The following is a 23359-nucleotide window of genomic DNA, read 5'->3' on the forward strand; positions in this document are numbered from 1 at the left end:
TGACGTTAAATCATTTAAAGTAGTCGTTGAATTACCATATATGGCAAAACATTTTTGGCACAGAGATAAAAATACTGTACAACATTTTCTCACCGACATCTATTCTTATTCGGGCTAATTTAGTATGTAAACATCATGCAGTTATCAGTGGGTACTCGTGCCTCGTGCGAGTCCTTGGTGCACCGCATTACGAGACCGCAATACCAACATGTATGTAACATACATCGCTCACTCCTTTCAACAATGTCATAAATCAAAAAACTTGATTTTTAAGGAGATCGTTTTAAAGTTTAAGAATATAATGAAATGTAATAAAACTATAAAAAAATTAAATCGTTTACATTAAAATAAAATATATGCAAGAACTATTGCTAAAGGTGTAGAAGAATCCCGCTTCATAAAACTCCTTCAGACACATGAAACAGATCAATATCCAATGAAATATTGTTCAACATAGCGTTAACTCTTCCTACAGGCATAACTATCGGCAGGTTGGTCCTGTGTATAGGAATGTGAAACAATCTATGTCGACGCTGTCTTAGGTAACTATCGGGAACATACAGACCAATGTTCCGGATAATTTCAGGATTATCGATCATACCGCGCAACAATCGATAAAAATGCGTGATCAAATACGCGCTCTTTGCACCATTAGGTGTAGATAATGGTTAGAAGAAGAAGAGTAAATTATGCTATGGCCGCAAAATACAAATTATGTTTGTTAAATGTCTAATTATACGAATGAATAATGTAAACGCAAAATTACTGCCGAATATCTATCTGAAAATTACTGGAAATAGCTATCATTGGATTTAATCCATTGATTCATAACGATTTAAAAATGTGAATTTTCAAACGATATGCAATAAAAAGATCGCTGGTGAAAACAAGATAACGACATATTAAATATGATCGATCGATATGTTCCATCCGAAGATAAGATGTAAGAAATAAATATAATGCAAGTGACCAAGTTACGGTTACGTAAGAGCGGGTAATGGTAATGAGAATTAAAGGTGCAATTCTCAAAACACTCCACTCATGTTAAAAGCATTTTTCAAATAATTGCAATGAACCTGAACATTAATTTGGATTTGGAAATAATATATCATTGTTCAACCTGAGTGATGTCACTAAATTTTACAAAATCATAAATTTTAACAATGAAACTTTTGATTTTTTTATGTCGAGGTTTAGCTGGAAAAGCATGGAACAGAACACAGAGACAGAGATAAATGGAAACAATAGGAGGAACTTTAACCGAACTAGGCGATCTTTCCAAAGAAGAGAAAAAATCTGGAAAATTGCACATGAATATTGAAAGTACAGTAAAAATATACAATACATGTAAGACCGATTGCCTCATATGAGATAGAGACCAGAGCAGACAGAGAACGATCCAAATCTCTTCTAAGAACAGAAATGAGGACATTGAAGTGTATAACCGGAAACACGTTAAGAGACCGAATAAGGAACACTGAAATCCGGAAAATGTGTAGTAAGGAGGATATAATCAGACGGGGAAGACAGCGAAGACCATTGTAGAATGCCCATGTCAATAGAATGTAAGAAAATAACTGGCCCGAATTGCTCTTTGCGATAACCCAGACGAAAGAAGACTACCTGGAAGGCCTCCAAAAGGATGGTGTGACAGATGGCAGTCCACATCACAAGAGACTGATAACGGAATAGACATATCCGAGGATCTATAAGAATGAGTAAGAAGAATAAGAAATTTACAAGTTATTAAAATAACATACTGGTAGTTATATCGATAGAAGTACTTTTCGTCATTGTACACTTTGTTTGTTTTTTTTTTCTATTTGCGAAAACGGCATTATCTTCAATTCTTCAACCGTTCTAAAAACAGCTCTCACCCAAAATAGTCTGTATCATGCTATTTTTATAATGTGGATAGGTTACAGAAACCTTGACTGACCTATGTCTCGCTAGTAGATTCAAACCAGTTAAGGACTGCTGACGACAGAGAGGACTGGACACCGAAAGAGTGACCTAGGTCTAACACCGGACTCAAATTGGCAGAAGAGAAGAACAAAATTGATGATGCGATTCTGAATAGCCCCATAAATAATAATATTCGTGTGCCAGGCTTTGGTGATGTTTACTCGGTGCTCAGTAACACACCTTCATCTTCAAATTTACATACCGATATGCGATCGCGCGGTATTGAGCTGTTTGTACACTCTGGCTCATAAGTTACAGAAGTCTTCATTAATTATTCGCGGTTGAACTTCTTATTGCAATGGTGCAAGTTAAATAATATCACGTCCTTTTCAGTTTATCGGCAGACCTTCTAAATGGTGTTGCAATGAAACCACTCTCTGATGTTCTCGTTAGTCAGGAGATGATTCTGGATGATAAAGGGCGCAGATAAAACTGGGCAAGGAGAACCAAACAGCGAAGCTGCCAGGAAGAATATAAGTGAGTTGGGTGGCTTTTGGCAAACTCAAACAAAATCTACACAATAAGGGTGTTGCATCGCGTTGCCATCTTTCCATGTCGCAGCTAGGCCTTGTGATAGGGAGTGTGTTTTTTAGAGCTGTATTACTATTGTAGGTTATGTTTGTGTAAGGAAAGGGATCTGTGATAAAACTAATCAACTAACTAACCATCACGCCGCTTCCCCGCAGGGGTAGGTAGAGAGAATAGAACGCCACACCACTCTGTCTTTGCAAACATTCTTCGCCTCTTCCACGTTCATGCATCTCCTCATACATACCCGCCGATTGTTAAGACTCCTAACCTGACCACTTTCAAGTATTTGGAATACTTGAAATACATGTTTTTCTCGGTCTTCCTCTGCTCTTTTTTTCCAATTACATTCGCCTCATAAATTTGTTTTACCGTTCTTTCCTCACTCATTCGTTCTATAATACATGTCCAAACCATCTCAACACACCTTTCTTAATTTTTATCGATAATGCTTATCTCAGCATTCCTTCCTTATTTCACTATTCGCACATCTATCATATATCGTTTTGTCGCACATTCTTCTGAGAGAAGAACTACTTTCATCCTTCTTTTGCCAACTCCATGTTTCACTTCCGTGATAATGTGGGTAAAAATATGATTATATGGGAATACTTTTTCGATGTCTGAATCTTTTCTGAAAATGCTTTGCCATGGCTGACTACTGTACTGGATGGGGCTGTGGAGGCGTTTGCGTATCATCTATCGTTGCGTTGGTATTAGGATCTATCTAACGGATCTAAAAAGCTACAATTAGTATCAAATTCTATAGTCCAGTACTGTAAATAATCTAGGCTTACAATTTTATTACGTACGTACATTAAGATGTTTAAAATATATATATAAGGTACGAGGGGGTACGATAGTAGATATGCGATTTTTTTTAAATATTATTCTCAAAATAATCTCATATTCTAGAAAAGTCTACAACTAAAATATAAATTCTTCTTCTTCTTCTTCTTGTTATAGGCCTTACGGCCTGTTTTTAAGAGGGATTAGCCTCCTGCGACGTCGATTCCCAGCTATCGGCCCATCTCTTTGGTGGTCTGCCCGGGAGTCGTCTACCATGGGGTTGGCCGTACAATGCGATGTGGGGGAATCTGGATGGTTCCATTCTCCTCACATGCGCATACCATTGTCTTCTTCGTTGCCTTCCCCACCTAACGACATCTTCGATCTCTCATATTTCCCTGATCTTGGCATTTCTCAATCTATCTCGAAGACTCTTGCCTGTTATGCTTCTCAGAGTCTTCATTTCTGACACTCTAAGCGCGTTTTTTGTGGCAGCTGTGTCTGCTCTACTTTCGATTCCATACGTCATGATGGGTCGCACACAAGTTTTGTATATCTTGATCTTGCTGCCGATCTTCATCTCAGGGTTTTTCCATATATAAATATAAATTAAACAAAGAAAATCTCAATGTACACCTAAATAAAGAAATTCCTAATGATTACTTGGCACGAACATTTAATTAGCAAAATGTCTAGTGGAGACAATTAGCTCCGAAATTACGAAATAAATATTTGAAATAAACAAACTTGTAGGATCTTCCCTATATCTTATCTCACATCTACAAAAATGTTGCAACAAAATATTTTTTATTGTAAATTTATTATGAGCCACACTGTATTTTGTTGATATGATATACTCATATGGAGGCAAACCTTATCACAGACGTTTAGTTACATATATGTTATATGGGTGGAGAAATGATTTATCAAATGTTCGCCAAGATTGGCATTTACAAGAATCTTGATATGCCACTTCAAAACTGATAAGTAAATCATTTAACATGAAATATCGTAGAATTTACGCAAGGGTACGCGGAAAAATTACTTATTGAACAAAGTGATCTATAATGAAATATCATGTACAATTTATTATTATTTATTATATTCTATATCAATATCTCAATGTCCACCTCCGTAGTGTAATGGTCAGCGCGCTCGGCTACCGCTCTGGAGGTCCCAGGGAGGTCAAAATAAATATGGGTGATCTTCGCTCTCAAACTTATTTAATATCACCCTGGGCTGGTACAAGAAGCTTCATGCAATTAACGATCAAGATAACACTGCGTTCCCACGATGCAGTGCCCTATGCACCATTGGGTGCGGATAAGGGTTAAAAGAAATTCTATATCAGATACTAGATTATTTACTTGTATTTTTTTTATATGTAAAAAGTGGGAAGTCTGAGCATTACTCGCCATTTTGCCCATTTTTGACATGCATATTGCATTTATTTTTTGAAATATGTATACATGCAATGGTCCATGTATCCGTTTCACACCCAGTAAGCATTTTAACACGTTGCCGGCGGGACACAGCATTAGCCGTTTTTCGCGGACTGTCGGTCAACTGCGGGACACGGCAAATGCCGTTTTTGTCGACTGTTATCAGCGTGAAATAAAATGCGTTGAAGGGTAATCTGCTACCTGGGTGCTAGGCGATAGTCTGTTGACGATTTGAGATGTCTTGTCCAGATTGGCTAGTGTGTCGGTTGTAAAGGCATCCCCAGAAATCTAGAGTTTTTATGCGATCTCAATCTCAAGTTTAGTTTGAGCCATTTCACGTATTGGACTATTTTTCATACCGCTCGCACTGTTTTGTTTACTGTTTGGTATGTTATTATTTGAATATATTAGCATTGTATAGGGAATGATACCTCGGAGGAGAAGACTATTTTTTATAGTTTACAATGCTTCTAAAATTGTGAAATACGGAATACTTAATTAAAAATTATGATTATAATTTTTTTTTGATGATCAAATGTCATATATGATTTCTTTGAAAATTTCAATCGAAAATATTATTTGGTTTAGAAATTGTGTCAATTTTAAGAAAGCGATATATTTTTGCGCTAATCGCGAAAAACACCCGACTACAATGTGTTAATAGATTTAGAAGTATGGCTGACTGTGGCGCCGTCAATACACCTGCTACATATTATACATACGTATAATATGTAGCAGGTGTATTATTTTTATAATCTTTAGAATTAAGTAACCAAAAAATCATTTATTAAATCAAAATACTACCGTTAGTTCTTAACAGCGCCCAATGGTGCATAGGGCACTGCATCAAAATGATGCAATGTTAATTTGATAATTTATTAGGCGAGGTGATCAGTCTTACGCTACGGGTACCATCCCAATATTAAATATGTTACATTTCTTATAAAAAATACTGTTCTTTTTATACGTTAAACGCCAATACGAAAATTTGTCAATTTTGAAATATCACAAAAAAACTTTACATATTTTAATAATAAAATGTATTGGGATGGGTTTCATAGTTAAAGAACTTTGAATATACATAGCTCTAGATTGAGGTTACTGGTACCCCCATGGTGCTGCGGTTCAACACATGTCGCTCACTCCTTTCAAGAACGTCATAAATAAAAAAACGTCAATTTTCAGTTGTACATGTTTTCGGAATGCCCAAAAAATATACTATATCCCAGCAAAAGAGGCATATTTTAAACTTAATATTTACCCGCTACAGGGCAGAAAATGTTGTTTTTGCATTTTGAAGAAAAGGTATGGTTTAATTTTTTTTTTTAACATACTAAATATTTTTCAAATGCAGAAAAAACCTTCAGGTTTTACCTAAAAAGATCTGTTGCACAGTAAAAAGTTCAATAAGTGGCTTGATATTTATTTTTAATACATTGCGTTATATTTTTAAACTTTAAAAACGTTCTCCTGAAAAATCAAGTTTTTTGATTTATGACGTTCTTGAAAGGAGTGAGCGATGTGAGGTCACCGGTGCCCCCATTGCGTTTAACGTTTTAAGGGAATCCATGTAAAAAATTAAAGTAATATTTAAAACTGAGAGGTTGTTGATTTAACGATACTTTTAAAAAAAATATATGTTTAAGTATTAAACGTAAATTATATAACTCGGCGTATAGTTTATTATAAGGGCATATGACAGACTCCAGACATGACAAAAGATTTATTTGGTGACATGGAGCCATTTCTGTAAAGTAGCTGACATTGTGTATTTTATGTTTCTCCTTATCTTAACACATTAAATTCGCCAAATATACAGTCATAATATATGTATGAACCAGATAACTCATTTAGATAGTACTTCCAGTAAAATATAAATCGTTCTCAAAATGCTTCGTCTATAATGATTATCAGATAACGCGAAACGAATAAGATGTATTTTTATTTCTAAAAAATAATGCAATTTTTAAATGTTTTTGGTTTTTTTATAAATTCTTGTCATATCGCTCACTCCTTCAAGAACGCCATAAATAAAAAAAACTTGATTTTTCAGGAGAACGTTTTTAAAGTTAAAAAATATAATATAATTTATTAAAACTAAATATCAAGGCACTTATTGAACTGTTTACTGTGCAACAGATCTTTTTAGGTTAAACCTGAAGGTTTTTTCTCCATTTGAAAAATAACTAGTTTATTTAAAAAAAATAAACAATACCTTTTCTTCAAAATACAAAAACAACACTTTCTGCCTTGTAGCAGGTAAATATTACGTTAAAAATATAACTCTTTTTCTGGGATATAGTACATTTTCTGGGCATTCTGAAAAACATGCACAACTGAAAATTCACGATTTTTGATTTATGACGTTCTTGAAAGGAGTGAGCGATATGGCATTTTTGAGGTCCGTAACATGCCATCTACCTTTTTTTCGCAGTCAGATAGATAGTAGTAGTTTATTTCAGCATTAGATCCCGAAAAAAACGTGGAACGGAAGATCTGTTGACGACGAGCAAATGCTGAAAAGTTTCTGATTGGCCTACACTAGATTATGTCTCCTATTCCCAACACAGATTAAAATAAAAGAAATTTTAGTTAGAAGATACAAAAGTTCACTCCCATCTAAAAAGATCGTACCGAAAAAAAATACTGGACATTTTAGAATTTCATCAAAAATGAGTCCTTATTTTAATTGTATTAATATTATAATAAAATCTCCCTCGATAGTGTAGTGGTTAACGCATTTGGCTTCCATGCTGGAGGTCCCGAGTTTGATTTCCAGCGGGGTTCAAATGATTGAGGATACGCAATATTTAGGATATTTTCACGAAATATGCGTGTCATAAGAGTACCTTTTTTATTGATTCGTGATAGGTTAGCAAATGATCATAATAGAATATTCTAGTAGATTCTAGGTAGGTTCTATGAAATGTTTATGTATTTATTATTATTTTAAATTCATTTAACAATACGAATGAGGCTGTGTTCGCTTTGAGTTTAATGACACATCGCTCACTCCTTTCAACAACGTCATATATCAAAAATACTCAATTTTCAGTTGTTCATGTTTTCAGAATGCTCAGAAAATGTAATATATCCCCGCAAAAGCGGCATATTTTAACTGTTAATATTTACCCGCTACAGGGCAGTAAGTGTTTTTTTTGCATTTTGAAGAAAAGGTATTGTTTAATTATTTTTTTTAATTTCCTAAATATTTTTCAAATGGAGAAAAAATCTTTAGGTTTTACCTAAAAAGATCTGTTGCACTGTAAAAAGTTCAATAAGTGGCTTGATATTTATTTTTAAAGCATTGTACTATATTTTTAAAATTTAAAAACGATTTCCTGAAAAATAAAGTTTTTTTTATAAATGACGTTGTTGAAAGGAGTGAGCGACATGAATTCTAAGCGCTGGGTATTTACTAGAGAAAAAGACAATCTGTATTGGATGAATCCATGATACAAAGGGTGAGAATCGTTCTAATCTCTTTTTTGTATGAACTTTTCGTTACGAGGTCATTCTTTTAACATGTTTTGTGAATTCGAACATAAGGACATTAATCAATCACGACCTGCCTACTTGGCACTATCCCAACGACAATGAATAATCCAAGGTATGAAGACAATGAATAATCCTACGTACGTAGATGATTTCCAATTTTGATTACGTAAAATGCACGTGATGCTGAATGTAGGCAACGTGCGGAAGGCGACATCCAATGCGCTCTGTCACTTATAACCTCCTCTCGGCCAGCGGATGGTTTCAATTTCCAATCCCGCTCGATCTGACCTTGGCACAGGTCACAAGTCACCGGCCAGAGGTGACAGCGGCGAGCTGATGACGTGCCATGAACTCCCAACTCACACACCTAAATATGTCCCATTGTCGAGGCCGTCGGTTCCTACCGACACCTTTCCGTCCGTAATGATCATAATGAAGTACCTTTATGACATCATTATAAACCTTGTCACCGTGTCGTGACTGAAATGCGTATCTAGCGGTTTAAAAGACGACCGCCGCAATTCTATGATATATTGTGTGTCGGGTTGTGGTCCCGTGGTTTGTGTCGCGGACTCTTGAGTCCGTTTCTGGGTTTGAACCCACTCTACCACAATTTGATTACTATTTCTAATGAGCCGCCAAGGCTCACATAAATAATATGAAATTGAAGTATTTTTGTAAATAATAAAAACACAAATATTTCTCATTTATTTTAGAAAATAAATAAATAATAAAGGTAGGCAAATATCGCCTACCTTTATATATATATCATAAAATCACTTTGATTGTTAGATTATATATTGGTATTTAATTTTCTTATTATAATTTTACTTTATAACTTTGAAAAATGATACATAAGTATTTGTTTTTTCTACAAAACGCTATTTTAAGGCGGGGTAATCGATACCCCACGACATAATTTTCTTTAAGCCCAGGCAATTGAATTTTTTGCTTAAAGCACCATTTTGTATTGAAAAAAACGAGTTTTTCTTATACATGATAAATAAATATTATATATGGTTTTGAGAAAAAAAGAGTTATTGAAAGGCAAGGACAAAATGATAAAAATATTTTTTCAACATACATTTATAAAAATATAATCCTCATAAATATTCTTTAAAAAAAATCACTGTAAACGGAGACACGTCTGGCTCCTCGCACAGCCGGTCGCATAGTGAATTGTATAGTTACGATTACCCCCTTATTAAAAGTAAATATGATCATTTAAAACCTACGACAATACTAAGTATTTAAAAAAGTGTATTATCTTTAAAATATTAATATTTTAAAACACGCGTTAAAACAGGAAATAAATTATTTTTGACAGTTTTCGAATATTATAACGGTGCTCTAAGTGGAAAACTGCAGCGGTTATGACACCCAATAGTTTAAAAAACAATAAAATAATATTTCCACCGTAATAGATTCTCATTTTTTTCAGTCATTATTTAATTATTCAATTTTTTAAAAGAATATATAATACCTTTACACGTGGAAGCTCAGGTATGAATGACGATGCTGGTACTCATATAAAGTTAATTCACCAAACGATTCTCCGACTGTTGAGCGCAATTTGAAAACTAGGTTAATTAGCGTGACCCTGGACGATAATACTTTTTTTTTCTCAAATTTATAAGCGGCATCTCCATTATATTTTAGCTGTACGTTAAGAAGATTTTGATTTCGTGATCAAATCATAGGCTATGTGTATAATATGTTTATAAAATACAATAATTATATGTAAGAACGTACATTTATTTATTGTCTTATTGTTATTTTCGTGCGTTTTTGTCTAAACTATAGTCTATTATCCTAAGAATGTTTGATGAAATAATTATTTATTCGTCACTAAAGCCAAAGGTGAAGGTTTTAAAAATCGCCTACTGTAACATGTTGATATTTGTGAAATAGAACACGATTTTATTGATTCGGCAGTTACTTTGTGGTAATATCTATTAATTTTTCATATTATTTTTTGACATCTCATCAAAGATAAAGAAGAACATGGAAGTCTGGGCATTTATTGAATGCCCAGACTTCCATATTCTTCTTCGTCTTTGATGAGATGTCAAAAAATAATATGAAAAATAACTCCTATAATTGGAGACAATCCAGATTTGTGAACCAGTATTTCGACACACTCAAAATGTTGTATATTAATTTTTAATTATATTTTGTTAAGTTTTACTTGGTAAATACCACTATTTCTTATAGTATATTGTGATACGTGTTCTAATACATTCCACATTGCACGGTGTTTGAAAATGATGCGGAATTCATAGAAACACGTGTCACAGTAGATTTTGAAATTTTGGTATTTACCAAGTAGAACAAAATTTATCTTTTATATCCTCGAATTCACAAAACCCGTTAAAATTTCGTCTACTTAGTGATAATTCTATACTAAAAAGTAATTTAAATGATTCCCACTTTTTGTATCCTGCCTTTATCTAATCATATTTATTCTCTAGCAAATTACCGGCCTCTTTCGAACGTGCCTCTTTTCAATTTTTCAAAAACCATCAACAAAATATAAGTACTTATCCTACATACCTACATCTAGCATATTGTTTATGGTCTTTTACTCACCCGTCGCGAATTCGTCAAATAGATAGGTTATGATATGATATACATAACCGTAAATACATACGTTTTAACAATACTTATTGTTTTAATGATGATGCTATGACCATCCATTTGTTACTATTTGTTTAACCTGATTAGATTTATGACATTTTTTTTAAAATATAAATGATACGATATGAAAAGTGATATTATGACGTTTACACCAGAAGGTACGTTTACTTTTGCTAGTATTTTGGCAGTTCCTGTAAAAACGCATAAATAACGGCGAGACCATCTCCCGGACCGTAGCCTCCTACGATCTCATAAAAATGTCTCGTCGCGGGATGAGACGCTCATTGAATAATGTCCTTTCCCGAATGGGATTGGTCTAGAAAGATTTATACAAATAATATTCATTCAATTGGACAAGGGAATCATTGGTTCCGGATGCACTAATAAAGAGCGACATTCGTATGAGCTCTAATCGGCCAATCACCATCATATTCAAATGAGTTTCACTAAAATGCATTGCAGAAAACTTCATTCACTTGTTACTACTAACGGTACTGGAACACTTGTCATTGGGAAGACGAAAACGCGCAAATGAAGACAATCCTTTATTTATTAAAAATTACAAAGTTATAAGTGTGAAAATATCAAAATTACACCAATATATCGAAAATTACAAAACACAAGGGGCGAGAAGAACAAAGCGACACCAATATAAAAACAGAGCGAGCGCGGCGTATACACGTTTCGAATCTTATTTAATCTGAGCACCCAAATATTTTTTTTTTTGAATTACCTAACGTCCAAGTGACTCTGAAATCTAGCTACGGCTTATGCAACACCGTTTATCATGTCCCTACTCAGGCTTCAACTTTAAAAGTTTCATAGCCTATGCCTACTTGTGAGTGGATTTACTCTTTATGTTTAAAGTTACTATAATTTCATGTAATTCATGAGTGAAAATTCTAGGCAAAAACACTCGCGCGCAGCACCCAAATATTTGTCCGCCACCCCTTAAATACTATTTTAAAGGCGTTGCATGGGGTGGGGACAGTATTTGTAACATTTAAAACTTACTGAACTGCGTCTCTTTGTTCTTCTCGCGTACATTTATTAATACTATTTTTAATACATAAATTATTCTGTAAAATACACAGATTTTGGCCGAAACACACTAATGCAAGAGACTAATAAATTGCAATGAAACTAACAACTTCATTTTAAAACAAATGATTTCTTATTTTTGTTCTACAAGATTCAACAGAACTCTTATTTAACGAACAGGTTGTAATTAGGGTAAAATGGTAAATTGTTGCCCCCCTTTGTGCGTTTGTTTGTTGGCTTGTGCTATTGTCCATCTTTCTTCGGATTGGAGCTCTTGATCGGTGCGTGAACACGTTACGCGTAAATTCGATCACGCTAAACTGTTGTAGTCGCTTTCATTTTTCAAAACCGTACTGCTGGACGGTAAAATTCAGGGTAGTGGACAAGCGCCCCTAGGGCGTTTGTGCACTATATGGAATTACATGGAATTTTATCGTTCGGCTCGTCAGTTAGCGTTTTAAAACGATGATAGGCTTGGATTGGCTTGTGCTTTCGCCTTAAGGGCGTTTGTGCACTACCCGTAATTTTACCGTCCAGCAGTCCGGTTTTGAAAAATGAAAGCGACTACGACAGTTTAGGGTGATCGAATTTATGCTAACTGACGTGCCTGACGGTAGAATTCCGTGTAGTGCACAAACGCCCTTAGGGCGATTGTCCACTACCCGAATGCGACTATGACAGTTTATCGTGATCGAATTAACGCGCAACGTGTTCACGCACCTATCAAGAACCGATTCGAAGAAAGATGGACAAAAGCACAAGCCAATCATCACTTTAAAACGCTAACTGACGTGCCGGACGGTAAAATTCCGTGTAGTGCACAAACGCCCTTACAGTTATTGTCGCCTCTGGTTTAAATATGTAAATATTATCTGATGTACGATATATTGAATAAATGCATCAGTAAAAAATGTATGAAATTTATTATGTCGTTCTATAGATTTTGTTTGATTCAAATTAGACTACATAACAAAGAAAAACTAGTATTACCATTTTAAAAACCCAACGTGCGCTAATAATATGGGCAATGACTGTATGTATGTATTTTACGCAAACATTTATCAACTTTAACTCTCCAAAGTTCATTCACCAAACCCGTTTTTTTAATGATAATAATCGCACAATAAAATGCCTGAAATGTGAATAATCGCGTAAGCCGTACATATATTTCTGTAGGTAAAATTATTTTGATGTATAAAATTTACACGATATTTTTAAACTGCCTTTTAGTAACAGTTTTATATTTTAAGTGTTACGGGTAATATCATATTAGTACAACTTTTTGAGTGTGTCCAAATACTTGTTCACAAAATCTGGATTATCTCCAATTACAGGAGTTATTTTCATATTATTTTGTAACATCTCATCAAAGATGAAGAAGAATATGGAAGTCTGGGCATTTACGGGGCTGACGACCGTCATCGGCTGGTTTGAGTGATCACTTTACACACGTGTAACATTCACCAATTCTACCCATTATTGACAACCACACTACTCAAATTCTACAACTCAAATTCACACTACTCAAATTCCAATAGATGTCTCTAATGAAGTTCTAGTGATTCAAGAACAAGGTTTCTAAATTGGTTCATATATATAGAACTTCCAAGAATTTGAGTAGTGTGGTTGTCAATAATGGGTAGAATTGGTGAATGTTACACATGTGTAAAGTAATCACTTAAACCTGCCGATGACGGTCGTCAGCCCCGTAAATGCCCAGACTTCCATATTCTTCTTCATCTTTGATGAGATATTACAAAATAATATCATATTAGTGTATTACTTTTTTGACATCTCATCAAAGATGAAGAAGAATAGGGAAGTCTGGGGATTTACGGGGCTGACGACCGTCATCGGCTGGTTTAAGTGATCACTTTACACACGTGTAACATTCACCAATTCTACCCATTATTGACAACCACACTACTCAAATTCTTGGAAGTTCTGTATATATGAACCAATTTAGAAACCTTGTTCTTGAATCACTAGAACTTCACTAGAGACATCTATTGGTGAGATGTAAAGAATATTTTTACTCAGCAGAAACTCTTATATTAGTATGTGAGGTCCGAATCCTGGATTATAATCACACACACTCAAAATGTTGTATATTAGTATATGTTTATCGAGATAAAGAAATGTTTACTAAAATTATCGTTTTACTCCACATTCTTTAAGGTGTAGGTTTTTAATCATCTACGATATATCGCTGGTTAAATGCGAAAGGGCCACAACGCAAAAAAATATTAAACTCTTTATTCCGAAAATCTCTTTTCTTCAAAAAGTCCAAATTATGTATTCCAAATACATGTATTGGTAATTATTATGTTCGCCTCTGTAGTGTAATGGCCAACACACTCGGCTACCGTTCTGAAAGTCCTGGGTTCGATTCCCAAGGGGGGTCAAATAAATATAAGTGATTTTTTCACTCTAATATTTATTAAATATCACCCTGGTACTTGAAGCGGAGGGCTGATCACCTTTCCTTCGTGTGTTAACGATCAAGATAACACTGCGTTTATATAATGCAGTGCCCTATACACCATTGGGGTGCGGATAAGGGTGTGAATGAATTCCAATAATGGTAACTCAATCGTCAACATTTTCATATTCGAAAAAGCCACCCATGATTCTATATGAAATGGACATCTCTAACGCTAGAATGTTGACGATTTAGATACCATTTTTGATCTGTGTCGATCTCTGACATATCGTTCACTCCTTTCAAGAACGTCATAAATCAAAAGTCGTCAATTTTCAGTTGTGCATGTTTTCAGAATGCCCAGAAAATGTACTATATCCCAGCGAAATCGTCATTTTTTAAACTTATTATTTACCCGCTACAGGGCAGAAAGTGTTGTTTATGCATTTTGAAGAAAAGGTACTTTTTAATTATTTTTTAAATATACTTAATATTTTTCGAATGGAGAAAAAACCTTCAGGTTTTACCTTAAAATATCTGTTGCACAGTAAAAAGTTCAATAAGTGGCTTGATATTTATTTTTAATACACTGTGTTATATTTTTAAACTTTAAAAAAGTTCTCCTGAAAAATCAAGTTTTTTGAGTTATGACGTTCTTGAAAGGAGTGAGCGATACGCCATACCGTCGCGTGTTTTCGTTATTTTTTATTACAATAGGTTATTCTCATGATGTGTTATCATATTAATTCATATTAAAATGGAGTTCTACAAATTAAACGCCAAATCTATAAATATCTTTAATTGTTTACAAATCTAAACATAAAAATATGTATGTTTTCTTTTGTGTACCGTAGAACGGGGCTACTTGAACTTTGATGTGTTACTTGAGCCCAGTACAAAAAAAATATTTAGATCGTGGTATCGATCGAAGTATCGAAGTGTCACCTGTCAGGGAAAGAATGAATCATGTCGATACGTTCATTATTGTAGACCAAATACAGATTTAAATATTTTTTTATACTGGGCTCAAGTAACACATCAAAGTTCAAGTAGCCCAGTTCTACGGTAGTGTTTTTTTTTAATTAATTTTATTTTTATATATAGAGTAAATAAACGTATATACTTATTAGTTTGCGAAATATTTCTAATTCAATATGTATGTTCGTGTGGGATGCGACTGGTGAAAGTATAATACATAACAATACACACACACGCTTTTTTAAATCAAAAGTTGATGCGTTTTTTTTCTGTGGAATACACATTTACAATACAGTAAACGAGGCGTCAGATGTTTTTTTAAATATATATTTATTCCTAAAAGTAATCTACCTTTAAAAACATTAAAATAACAGCGGGAAGAGGTCGAAGGGATAGAATCTATATGGTGATATAAGCGATATCGTACATATAAACCGTTGCTAGATCGAAGTCACCAATAAATAAAAAAATTGAAACCTATTTTAGTCAAATAAAAAACAACTTAATAGTCATAAACTGCAACGTTTCGAAACAATAGAAATTCACAAACATAAAAATATGACAATTACTAAAACCTCCCCCCTATTCGGCTGTCCAAATTTAAAACACAGTAAGGGACATTTTTTTTGTAGTACGTTTTTTTTTGCATTTATGGACTAAGTAGACTCTACTTAGTCCAAAAATGCTAAAAAAACGTACTACAAAAAAAATGTCCCTTACTGTGTTTTAAATTTGGACAGCCGTATTGTCCATGTTCCCACTGATACAAAAAATAGCTCCTATCACACTTCATCCTTCAACGTCCCAAGGACACAACTCTAAAATTTAGACTTCAGCTTCATATACGGTGTTTGAAGATAATGCAGAGTGCATACACGTGTCACAATGAAAAGTGGTATTTACCAAGCGAATATAAATGTAAAATATCTAAATAGGTTAAGTATGTTACTTCTTACAAGCTATACTCGGCCACGCGTTGTTGTGGCTCGGTCTTATTCAATGGAAAAGAAAGAAAACAGAAAGCACACATTTCTTATGTGTTTCATTTCACAATGCTTGTAAAGCAATGAAAATTGAAAATCTTTGAAACAAAAGAAGAAAAAAGAAACACGCCGTCCGTCATGAGCAATGTTTAAACAAAAGAAGAAAAAAGAAACACGCCGTCCGTCATGAGCAATGTTTAGCGTTTTTTGTGTTGATGTTATGTTTAACAGATGGCACTGTCATTGCGGCCAAAAAATGTATTTAAAAAAAAAAACATTTTAACAGTAGAAACAGAGGTAAACACCTCTTACAGGTATATAAAAACACGCGCGTATACTAATTCTACGTTGTATCAAAATTTCATAGTAATCGTTGAGAATATTGAGATTTTGAACAAACTAACGTTTATATAAATTGTTTTTAACGTATGCGGGTTATTTAAAATACTAAATATCAAAGTTTTCATTCATGATAATTTATTAAATAATAAAAGTATGTTATATTGATAATAATATAGTAATTAAGGGTTCTCTAGTTTGTAAATCAGCGTACATCTAGTAAAGTATGTCATATTACCGTGTAAAGTATCCGATGCCATGTGATCATGTTTATCTATTCAAACAGAACTTAAAATATGAGTTTGATGAATCAGAAGAATATTTATATAATAGTGATTCTGAATAAAACATAACTTGAATATTCTCCATTTTCAAATAATTCCTGGCCTCATATACGAATATATACCTTTCTTTTACAAACATTGGTGATGACGTTTTATGCATATATGCATCTACAACAAATATTTAAATAATATTAATATCTGCCAAAACATTTAAGTGTAATACAAACACATTTAACTGTGACCTCTTTTCATAAAGCATGAAAGTTGTTTTAATACCCATTTTATCATATCTTTCTAGAAATACTATAAGATAAATACAAAATGTTCACTCAATCATGTATTTTATAAGTGATAGTATCCAAAAACCTACTAAAACCGGTATATTTTAAGCGTAATAATAAAGTACCCCTAGATTGCCAAAATAACGCACTGTGCGGCGTGAGCTAATTATTATTTTTTTCCAAAATATTTAGCTTATTTAGTTACACAAAAAATACCTAGGAATATTATCGAAAGTTCTCGTATTTTTACAAATTTTGTTTGTAAACCGTTTAATAGTGATAATAATGGCTGATTGTTATAAATTATCTATCGTATAACTTATGAAATTGGTCGAGTAATCTAGTTTCTGTGCAACTAGATACGTATCTACTACATAAATTAATTTCCAATTCAGTTCTGTGCATTCTTTAACTTTTCCACTCGCAAAAACGTTAGCATAACTTATGAAAAACACATTTTTATAGTTCATGTTTCATACACAATATTTTTGTTATTTTACCTTGTAATGTAACAGATATATTTATTATTTTTATTAAGAGAATGTCGCGTTTAAACAACAAACAATATTATAACAGAAACATGTGGAAATTCGTAATTTAGAAGAGTTTGCAATAAACATAATGATAAGAACATAACTGATTACTATTTCAAATAAAATCCATAAAAAAATAAAAAATAAAAAAATAATATTGGTATATAAACACTCACCGAGATTTTTATGTCTACCGGTTTTGAGACGTACCCAGTCTCTTCGTCAGGACAACACTACAACAGCATGCAAAAAATACTACCTAGCACTATTCACACACTTAAAACTACACAAAATATTTATCACATGTATTTTTACGGCACATTTGTGTGGTTTTAAGTGTGTGAATAGTGCTATGGTGGTGACGGGTAGTATTGTTTGCATGCTGTAGTAGTGATTGTCCTGACGAAGAGATGGGTACGTCTCGAAACCGGTAGACATAAAAATCTCGGTGAGTGGTTGTATACTAATATTATCATTATTTTGTAAAAAAATAAAAAAGTAAAAATGACTAACATCGATGTAAATGCTTTTTACATATCGTAGTTAGTCATACAGGAGAAAGTGACCAAGTGTATTTTTTTACAAAAACGTAATCATTGACTATTTGTTATCTTACTAGCTTAATATGCCCTGAAAAAATCCCAAAGGATTTTAAACATGGAAGTATAATATATTGACTTGATGAAAATGACTAACTGCATTGATGTTTATTTTCTTGCCAAGAAAAGTGGCTTAAATGTCCCTCCTGAACATTTGACGTTTTGTTAGTTGGTCACTTTCTCCTGTACGACTACGATTATTACGATAACTATATTAACCCTTACTGGTCCAATGTCGAATCTCATTCGACATCGATTTTTTGCTCTTAGGTCCCATGTCGGATGTTATTCGACATTTTTTTTCATCATTAGTATTATTTATTTAAATTTCAAGCTTACATTTTTGTCACTCGTATCTATTACAACAGTATGTGGAGTAGAGGACAAAATATGCTTTCCAAATTGGAATGTAACTGTCTACCTAGATTTTTTAAAATAAATTTGGGGGACCGGAAAGGGTTAATAATATTGAGAATATAATAAATAATAATACTGTACATAAAATGACGAGCATCGTACGAGAATCTCATCAGAATCCGAGTTGGTAGTCGTATTATTAACACAATATTGTAAGAAGGAAGCAGTACTCACGTCGGAGGGTTGACCAGGTTGAGCAGCTCGTTGGGCGACGTGGGCACGCGGCGGATGACCATCCGGCGGCCGTCCGTGGAGCCCATGCCTATGGAGGCCAGCGAGCGCATGGACAGCGCGTCCGGGAACTTGGACATCTGGCTGCCGCAGTCCGAGAACACGGCCGAGCCCGAGCGCGCCAGCGGCTGCGGGCCCTCCTCGCCCTGCCGCAGGCTCCGCGTGCTGCGGAACTGCCGCGGGGGCGGGCTGAGCTCCAGCAGCCGCGGCCTGTTGGCGTTGAACATGAGCGTGATGCCCTCGTCCTCCCCGTCGGGCTCCAGCTCGACCCGCGACACCGCCGGCTTGCGGCTGTAGATGCTCATGAGCTGTCTCTCCTCTTCATCCTTGGACTTGGCTCCGTCCATCTTGGTTCTGTTGTTGATGGCGCTGCGGTGCAGAGGGCTGATGCCGCTCGGGCGCTCCTCCGGCGGGCTGTACCCTCCGCTCATCTCGGCGGCCTTAAAACGAAAAATGAACGCGATATCTTTATGACATGTTTCGGTGTCAGTTTAGCGACGCGGAGCTGTTTAAATCGAACGATAATGCCGCAGACATAGTGACACAATTTTTTTTAATTCGCGACCAGCTGTTATCTGATCTGTCACGCCGCTCTGGCGACTGGCGACCGGCGACCGGTGACGAGTGACGAGTGACTGAGCGAGTGGCTGACGCAACGAGCTGCCTGTGCAGAGGCTCCTATACGCGCGCGTGCTGCGCTGTTGTTGCTGTTTGCCGCGCGAACTCAACTTGACGGACGCCCACCTTCCCGGGCTATCGTAATTTCTGCATCGAGACGCCATCTGTGTTATAGCCGGGTAAACAAAGCTCGAGTTATGAAAACTACGCAATACGCGGATTCAAATTGCACGCGTTCAGACATGCAACAATACTTTATTTTTTTATCTGCATAAAATATTGTAAATATAATCATCTTTTTTTACTGAAAACGTTCCGCTAGATTATAAAAAATACTACATTTCTGTATTATAATACCTATATTTACAGGCATGAGAATGTAACGCAGTCGTCATAATAATACGTCGTCATTTAATTTGTAGAACTCCATTTTAGTTTATGTATTAATTTTTAAATCAAACACAGATTTTTTGAGTCTACTAAGTTGTATTTTATTTAAAAAAAAAACACATAAAAACTAATATTGTGACAATTGTTTCGCCTAGTTATGGCATTTTCAAACGAATTCGTTTAAAAATGCATAACTAGGCGAAACGGCATAAATGCACAATATAAATTTTTATGTGTTTTTTAATAAAATACAACTTAGTAGACTCAAAAAATCTCTGTTCGATTTAAAAATTAATACATAAAATAATACAAATATTTGCAAATAAATAAAGAAAAGTATTAAAGGTTCCTGCGACAATATAATGCAAATCATTTTAAAATGACAAATTACATTGATAGAAAATGTTTCCATTGGAAACCATTTAAGTTTTTTTTGTAATAATATACGTAAATAAAAAAAGGTTTGTTCAAAATCTTAAATCTCTCAAAGTAATTCAACGATTGCTTTGAAATTTTGAGTTGCATTTGAATACACGCGTTTTTTTAAATAATTTTAATAATTTTAATAATTTTTTAATTTTTAAAATATAAATACGTAAATGTTCGTTTGTTCAAAATCTTAAATCTTCTTAAGATATTCACCAATTTCTTTGAGATTTCGACACATCGTTGCATTTGAATACGCGCGTTTTTATGTATCTATGACAGGTAAAAAACATGCTTCTAATACCGTAACGGCAGCGCCATCTGTTGAACGTATCAGCAAAACACACGCAATAGTATATATGTCTCATGGCGGACAACGTGCTTCTTGACAGCTGCTGTAACTTTCAATGCATTTTCAATGTGTTCCATTGCATTGTTAGTTCATAGATTTTCAATATTTTCATTGCTTCACAAGCATTGCGATATTATACAAATTAGAAATGTGTGCTTTCTATTTTCTTTTTTTTTTCATTTAACTCGACTGAGCCACAGCAACGAGTGACCGGAAAGCTATTCTGTAATTTTATTTCAATTTTTTTTTGCTTTAAAACAGGCAATCGTTTTTAAGAGATAGTAGGTAAGAATAGAAGTGATGAAACCGGTTTACATCTCTTTACAAATTCGCCCTAATATATTCGCGCTTTGTGTAGGTTTCGCAACACGCAGGTGTCTTTACAAATATTTTAGCAACTTAGGGTTACCACATTATCCCGGGATTCCGTCGGGACATTTTACTAAAATATCAGGTTTTAACCCATCGACACACCGGCCGCCAAATATTGGCGACAAAGAAAATTTTACATTCGCACATCAGTCGCGGTTTAAGCATACCTTGACATATAATATTTTAGTTGTTTTATTCGATGCCGAGTATATTAAACCACGCCCCATTCGAGGTGGTTCATATTATAAAGATACTAAGTGTGATATCTATAAATAAGTAAAGAAAACTTTGTGTAATGCATTATTTCTTACAACATTTTGAGTGTGTCCAAATACTTGTTCACAAAATCTGGATTATCTCCAATTACAGGAGTTATTTTCATATTTTTTTATGACATCTCATCAAAGATGAAGAAGAATATGGAAGTCTGGGCATTTACATATTCTTCTTAATCTTTGGCTTTGTTTACGGAAAAGTGATTAATTGTTGAATGTCTCTTACATTCATTCCTAATAAACCAAACTTAAGTGTTTTTAATAAATACTTTTGATAATTTTCACGTTTTTTATTGCGTAGTCCGCCAGACGAATGTTTAGTTACTATGTATCTACAAATCAAGTTTAGTTATCTAGGGTTATCTATCTTTAACTTTTTATTTTCTGAATTTTCTTATTTCCTTTATTTATTTTTATTACAATGTATAGGTCTTTTTTTAGAGGTATATAAATTCAAATTTCCCGCAAAAAATTGGTGGTGGCACCCGCGGTGTGGCATGTTGAGCCATCTTGTTGAAAGCACACCTCTGGTCACATCAATGTCATTCATCTGAGATACGAAGAAGTCAGTAATCATGGTTTTGTAGAGCACTCCATTGACACACTTTGACATTGAAAATACACCTACCCATAAAGCATACCAAACAGTGACTTTTAATGGATGTAAGGGCGTCTCGACAAAGGCTTCTGGGGTTTCTCCACTCCAAATTCGGCAATTATGTTTGATGGTTAGCCATTTAACCAAAAACGTGCATCATTGGTGAACAAAATTTTGCGTTGAATAAGAGCGTCAAACTGAATATTGTTTTCGGCCCATTCACCGAACCTGCGACGCGCATAATGGTCATTCAGTCTATTCATGGTAAAATCGCAAAATGTACTGACTACAAATCAACTGTCAACTGTCAAATTGACAGTGTGTAGAAACAATGTTTAACGTTTTTCATCTTTTGTTATTTTTTGAGTTTTTTATTTTATTTTTGTTTTCTGTTAGTCAAGTATTTTGTATTTTTTGTATTTCATATGAACACTTTTATTCTAGTTCTACTTCTTATATTATCGATTGTATTCTTGCCAGTACTTGAATTATATTGTATACCCACACACAGGCCATGCCTTTGTGGGATCTTTTTTTGTATTTATATTTTATATATATTTTTTGTATTTGTATTTATAAAAATAATTTTTTTCAATTTGCAAAAGAATTTTAAAAAAAGAAAAAATTGTTGCTAGTTTAAAAACCAAACCTTAAAAAAACACCCTATATTTTGTTTGTTAGAGCTAAAATCCCTCGTAAACTACTGAAGACTTTAAAAAAACTCTTACACTTTATGGTAATATACAGAGAACTAAATGATCTAAAACACAGAAACGCATCTAACAAAATCTAACACATACCACTTTTGGTCAAAAGAACTTTGATTAATTAATAATAAAACCCTTATTCGCACCCCAATGGTGCATAGGGCACTGCTTCATATGAACACAGTGTTATCTTGATCGTTTACACACGAAGGAAAGGTGATCAGCCCTCCGCTTCAGGTACCAGTCCAGGGTAATATTGAATAAATATTACAGTGAAAAAATCACTTATATTTATTTGACCCCCCTGGGAATCGAACCCGGGACCTCCAGAACGGTAGCCGAGCGTGCTGACCATTACACTACAGGCGGACAATCTCACTTTGATAACTATGCAATTACATTCGCTCCCACTGTCCATAAAGTCATCAAATATAGAAACTCAATGTAAAAGGGCAATTAATAAATGGATAAATGGAAGTAGGGAGATCTGAAATAGATTGCATCATTCAGCCATGTCGTATTTGATTACATAATTTTCTCTAATTATAATATAAATATAATATAATAAATATATGTAATTGTAATATATAATTTAAATATAATATAATTTTAAGATTAGAGTTAGCTATTTGTAAGTTAATAGTATTTTTTTGA

At 34.2% G+C, this 23359-nt stretch overlaps 1 protein-coding gene and 1 long non-coding RNA gene across 3 annotated transcripts in view; one reads left to right on the plus strand and one right to left on the minus strand.

The window, feature by feature from the left end:
- Nucleotides 1-19698, minus strand: part of ine (solute carrier family 6 member inebriated) — a 70302-nt gene extending 50604 nt beyond the window's left edge. For both annotated transcript variants that reach the window (XR_015837954.1, XM_088264460.1), the window contains exon 1: nt 18911-19698. Coding sequence is in view for 1 of the 2 variants with exons in the window: in XM_088264460.1 (XP_088120586.1) it covers nt 18911-19398 (488 nt within the window). In the remaining variant the exon portion in view is untranslated. The remainder of the gene's footprint in view (nt 1-18910) is intronic.
- The window catches only part of LOC148306764 (uncharacterized), a 34783-nt gene that overhangs the window by 9806 nt on the left and 1618 nt on the right, over nt 1-23359 (plus strand). The window lies entirely within an intron of this gene.

This window comes from Brachycentrus maculatus, unplaced genomic scaffold (genome assembly GCF_059751285.1).
Source record: "Brachycentrus maculatus isolate JH-2025_06_01 unplaced genomic scaffold, ASM5975128v1 h1tg000227l, whole genome shotgun sequence".
Taxonomy (NCBI): Eukaryota; Metazoa; Arthropoda; class Insecta; order Trichoptera; family Brachycentridae; genus Brachycentrus; species Brachycentrus maculatus.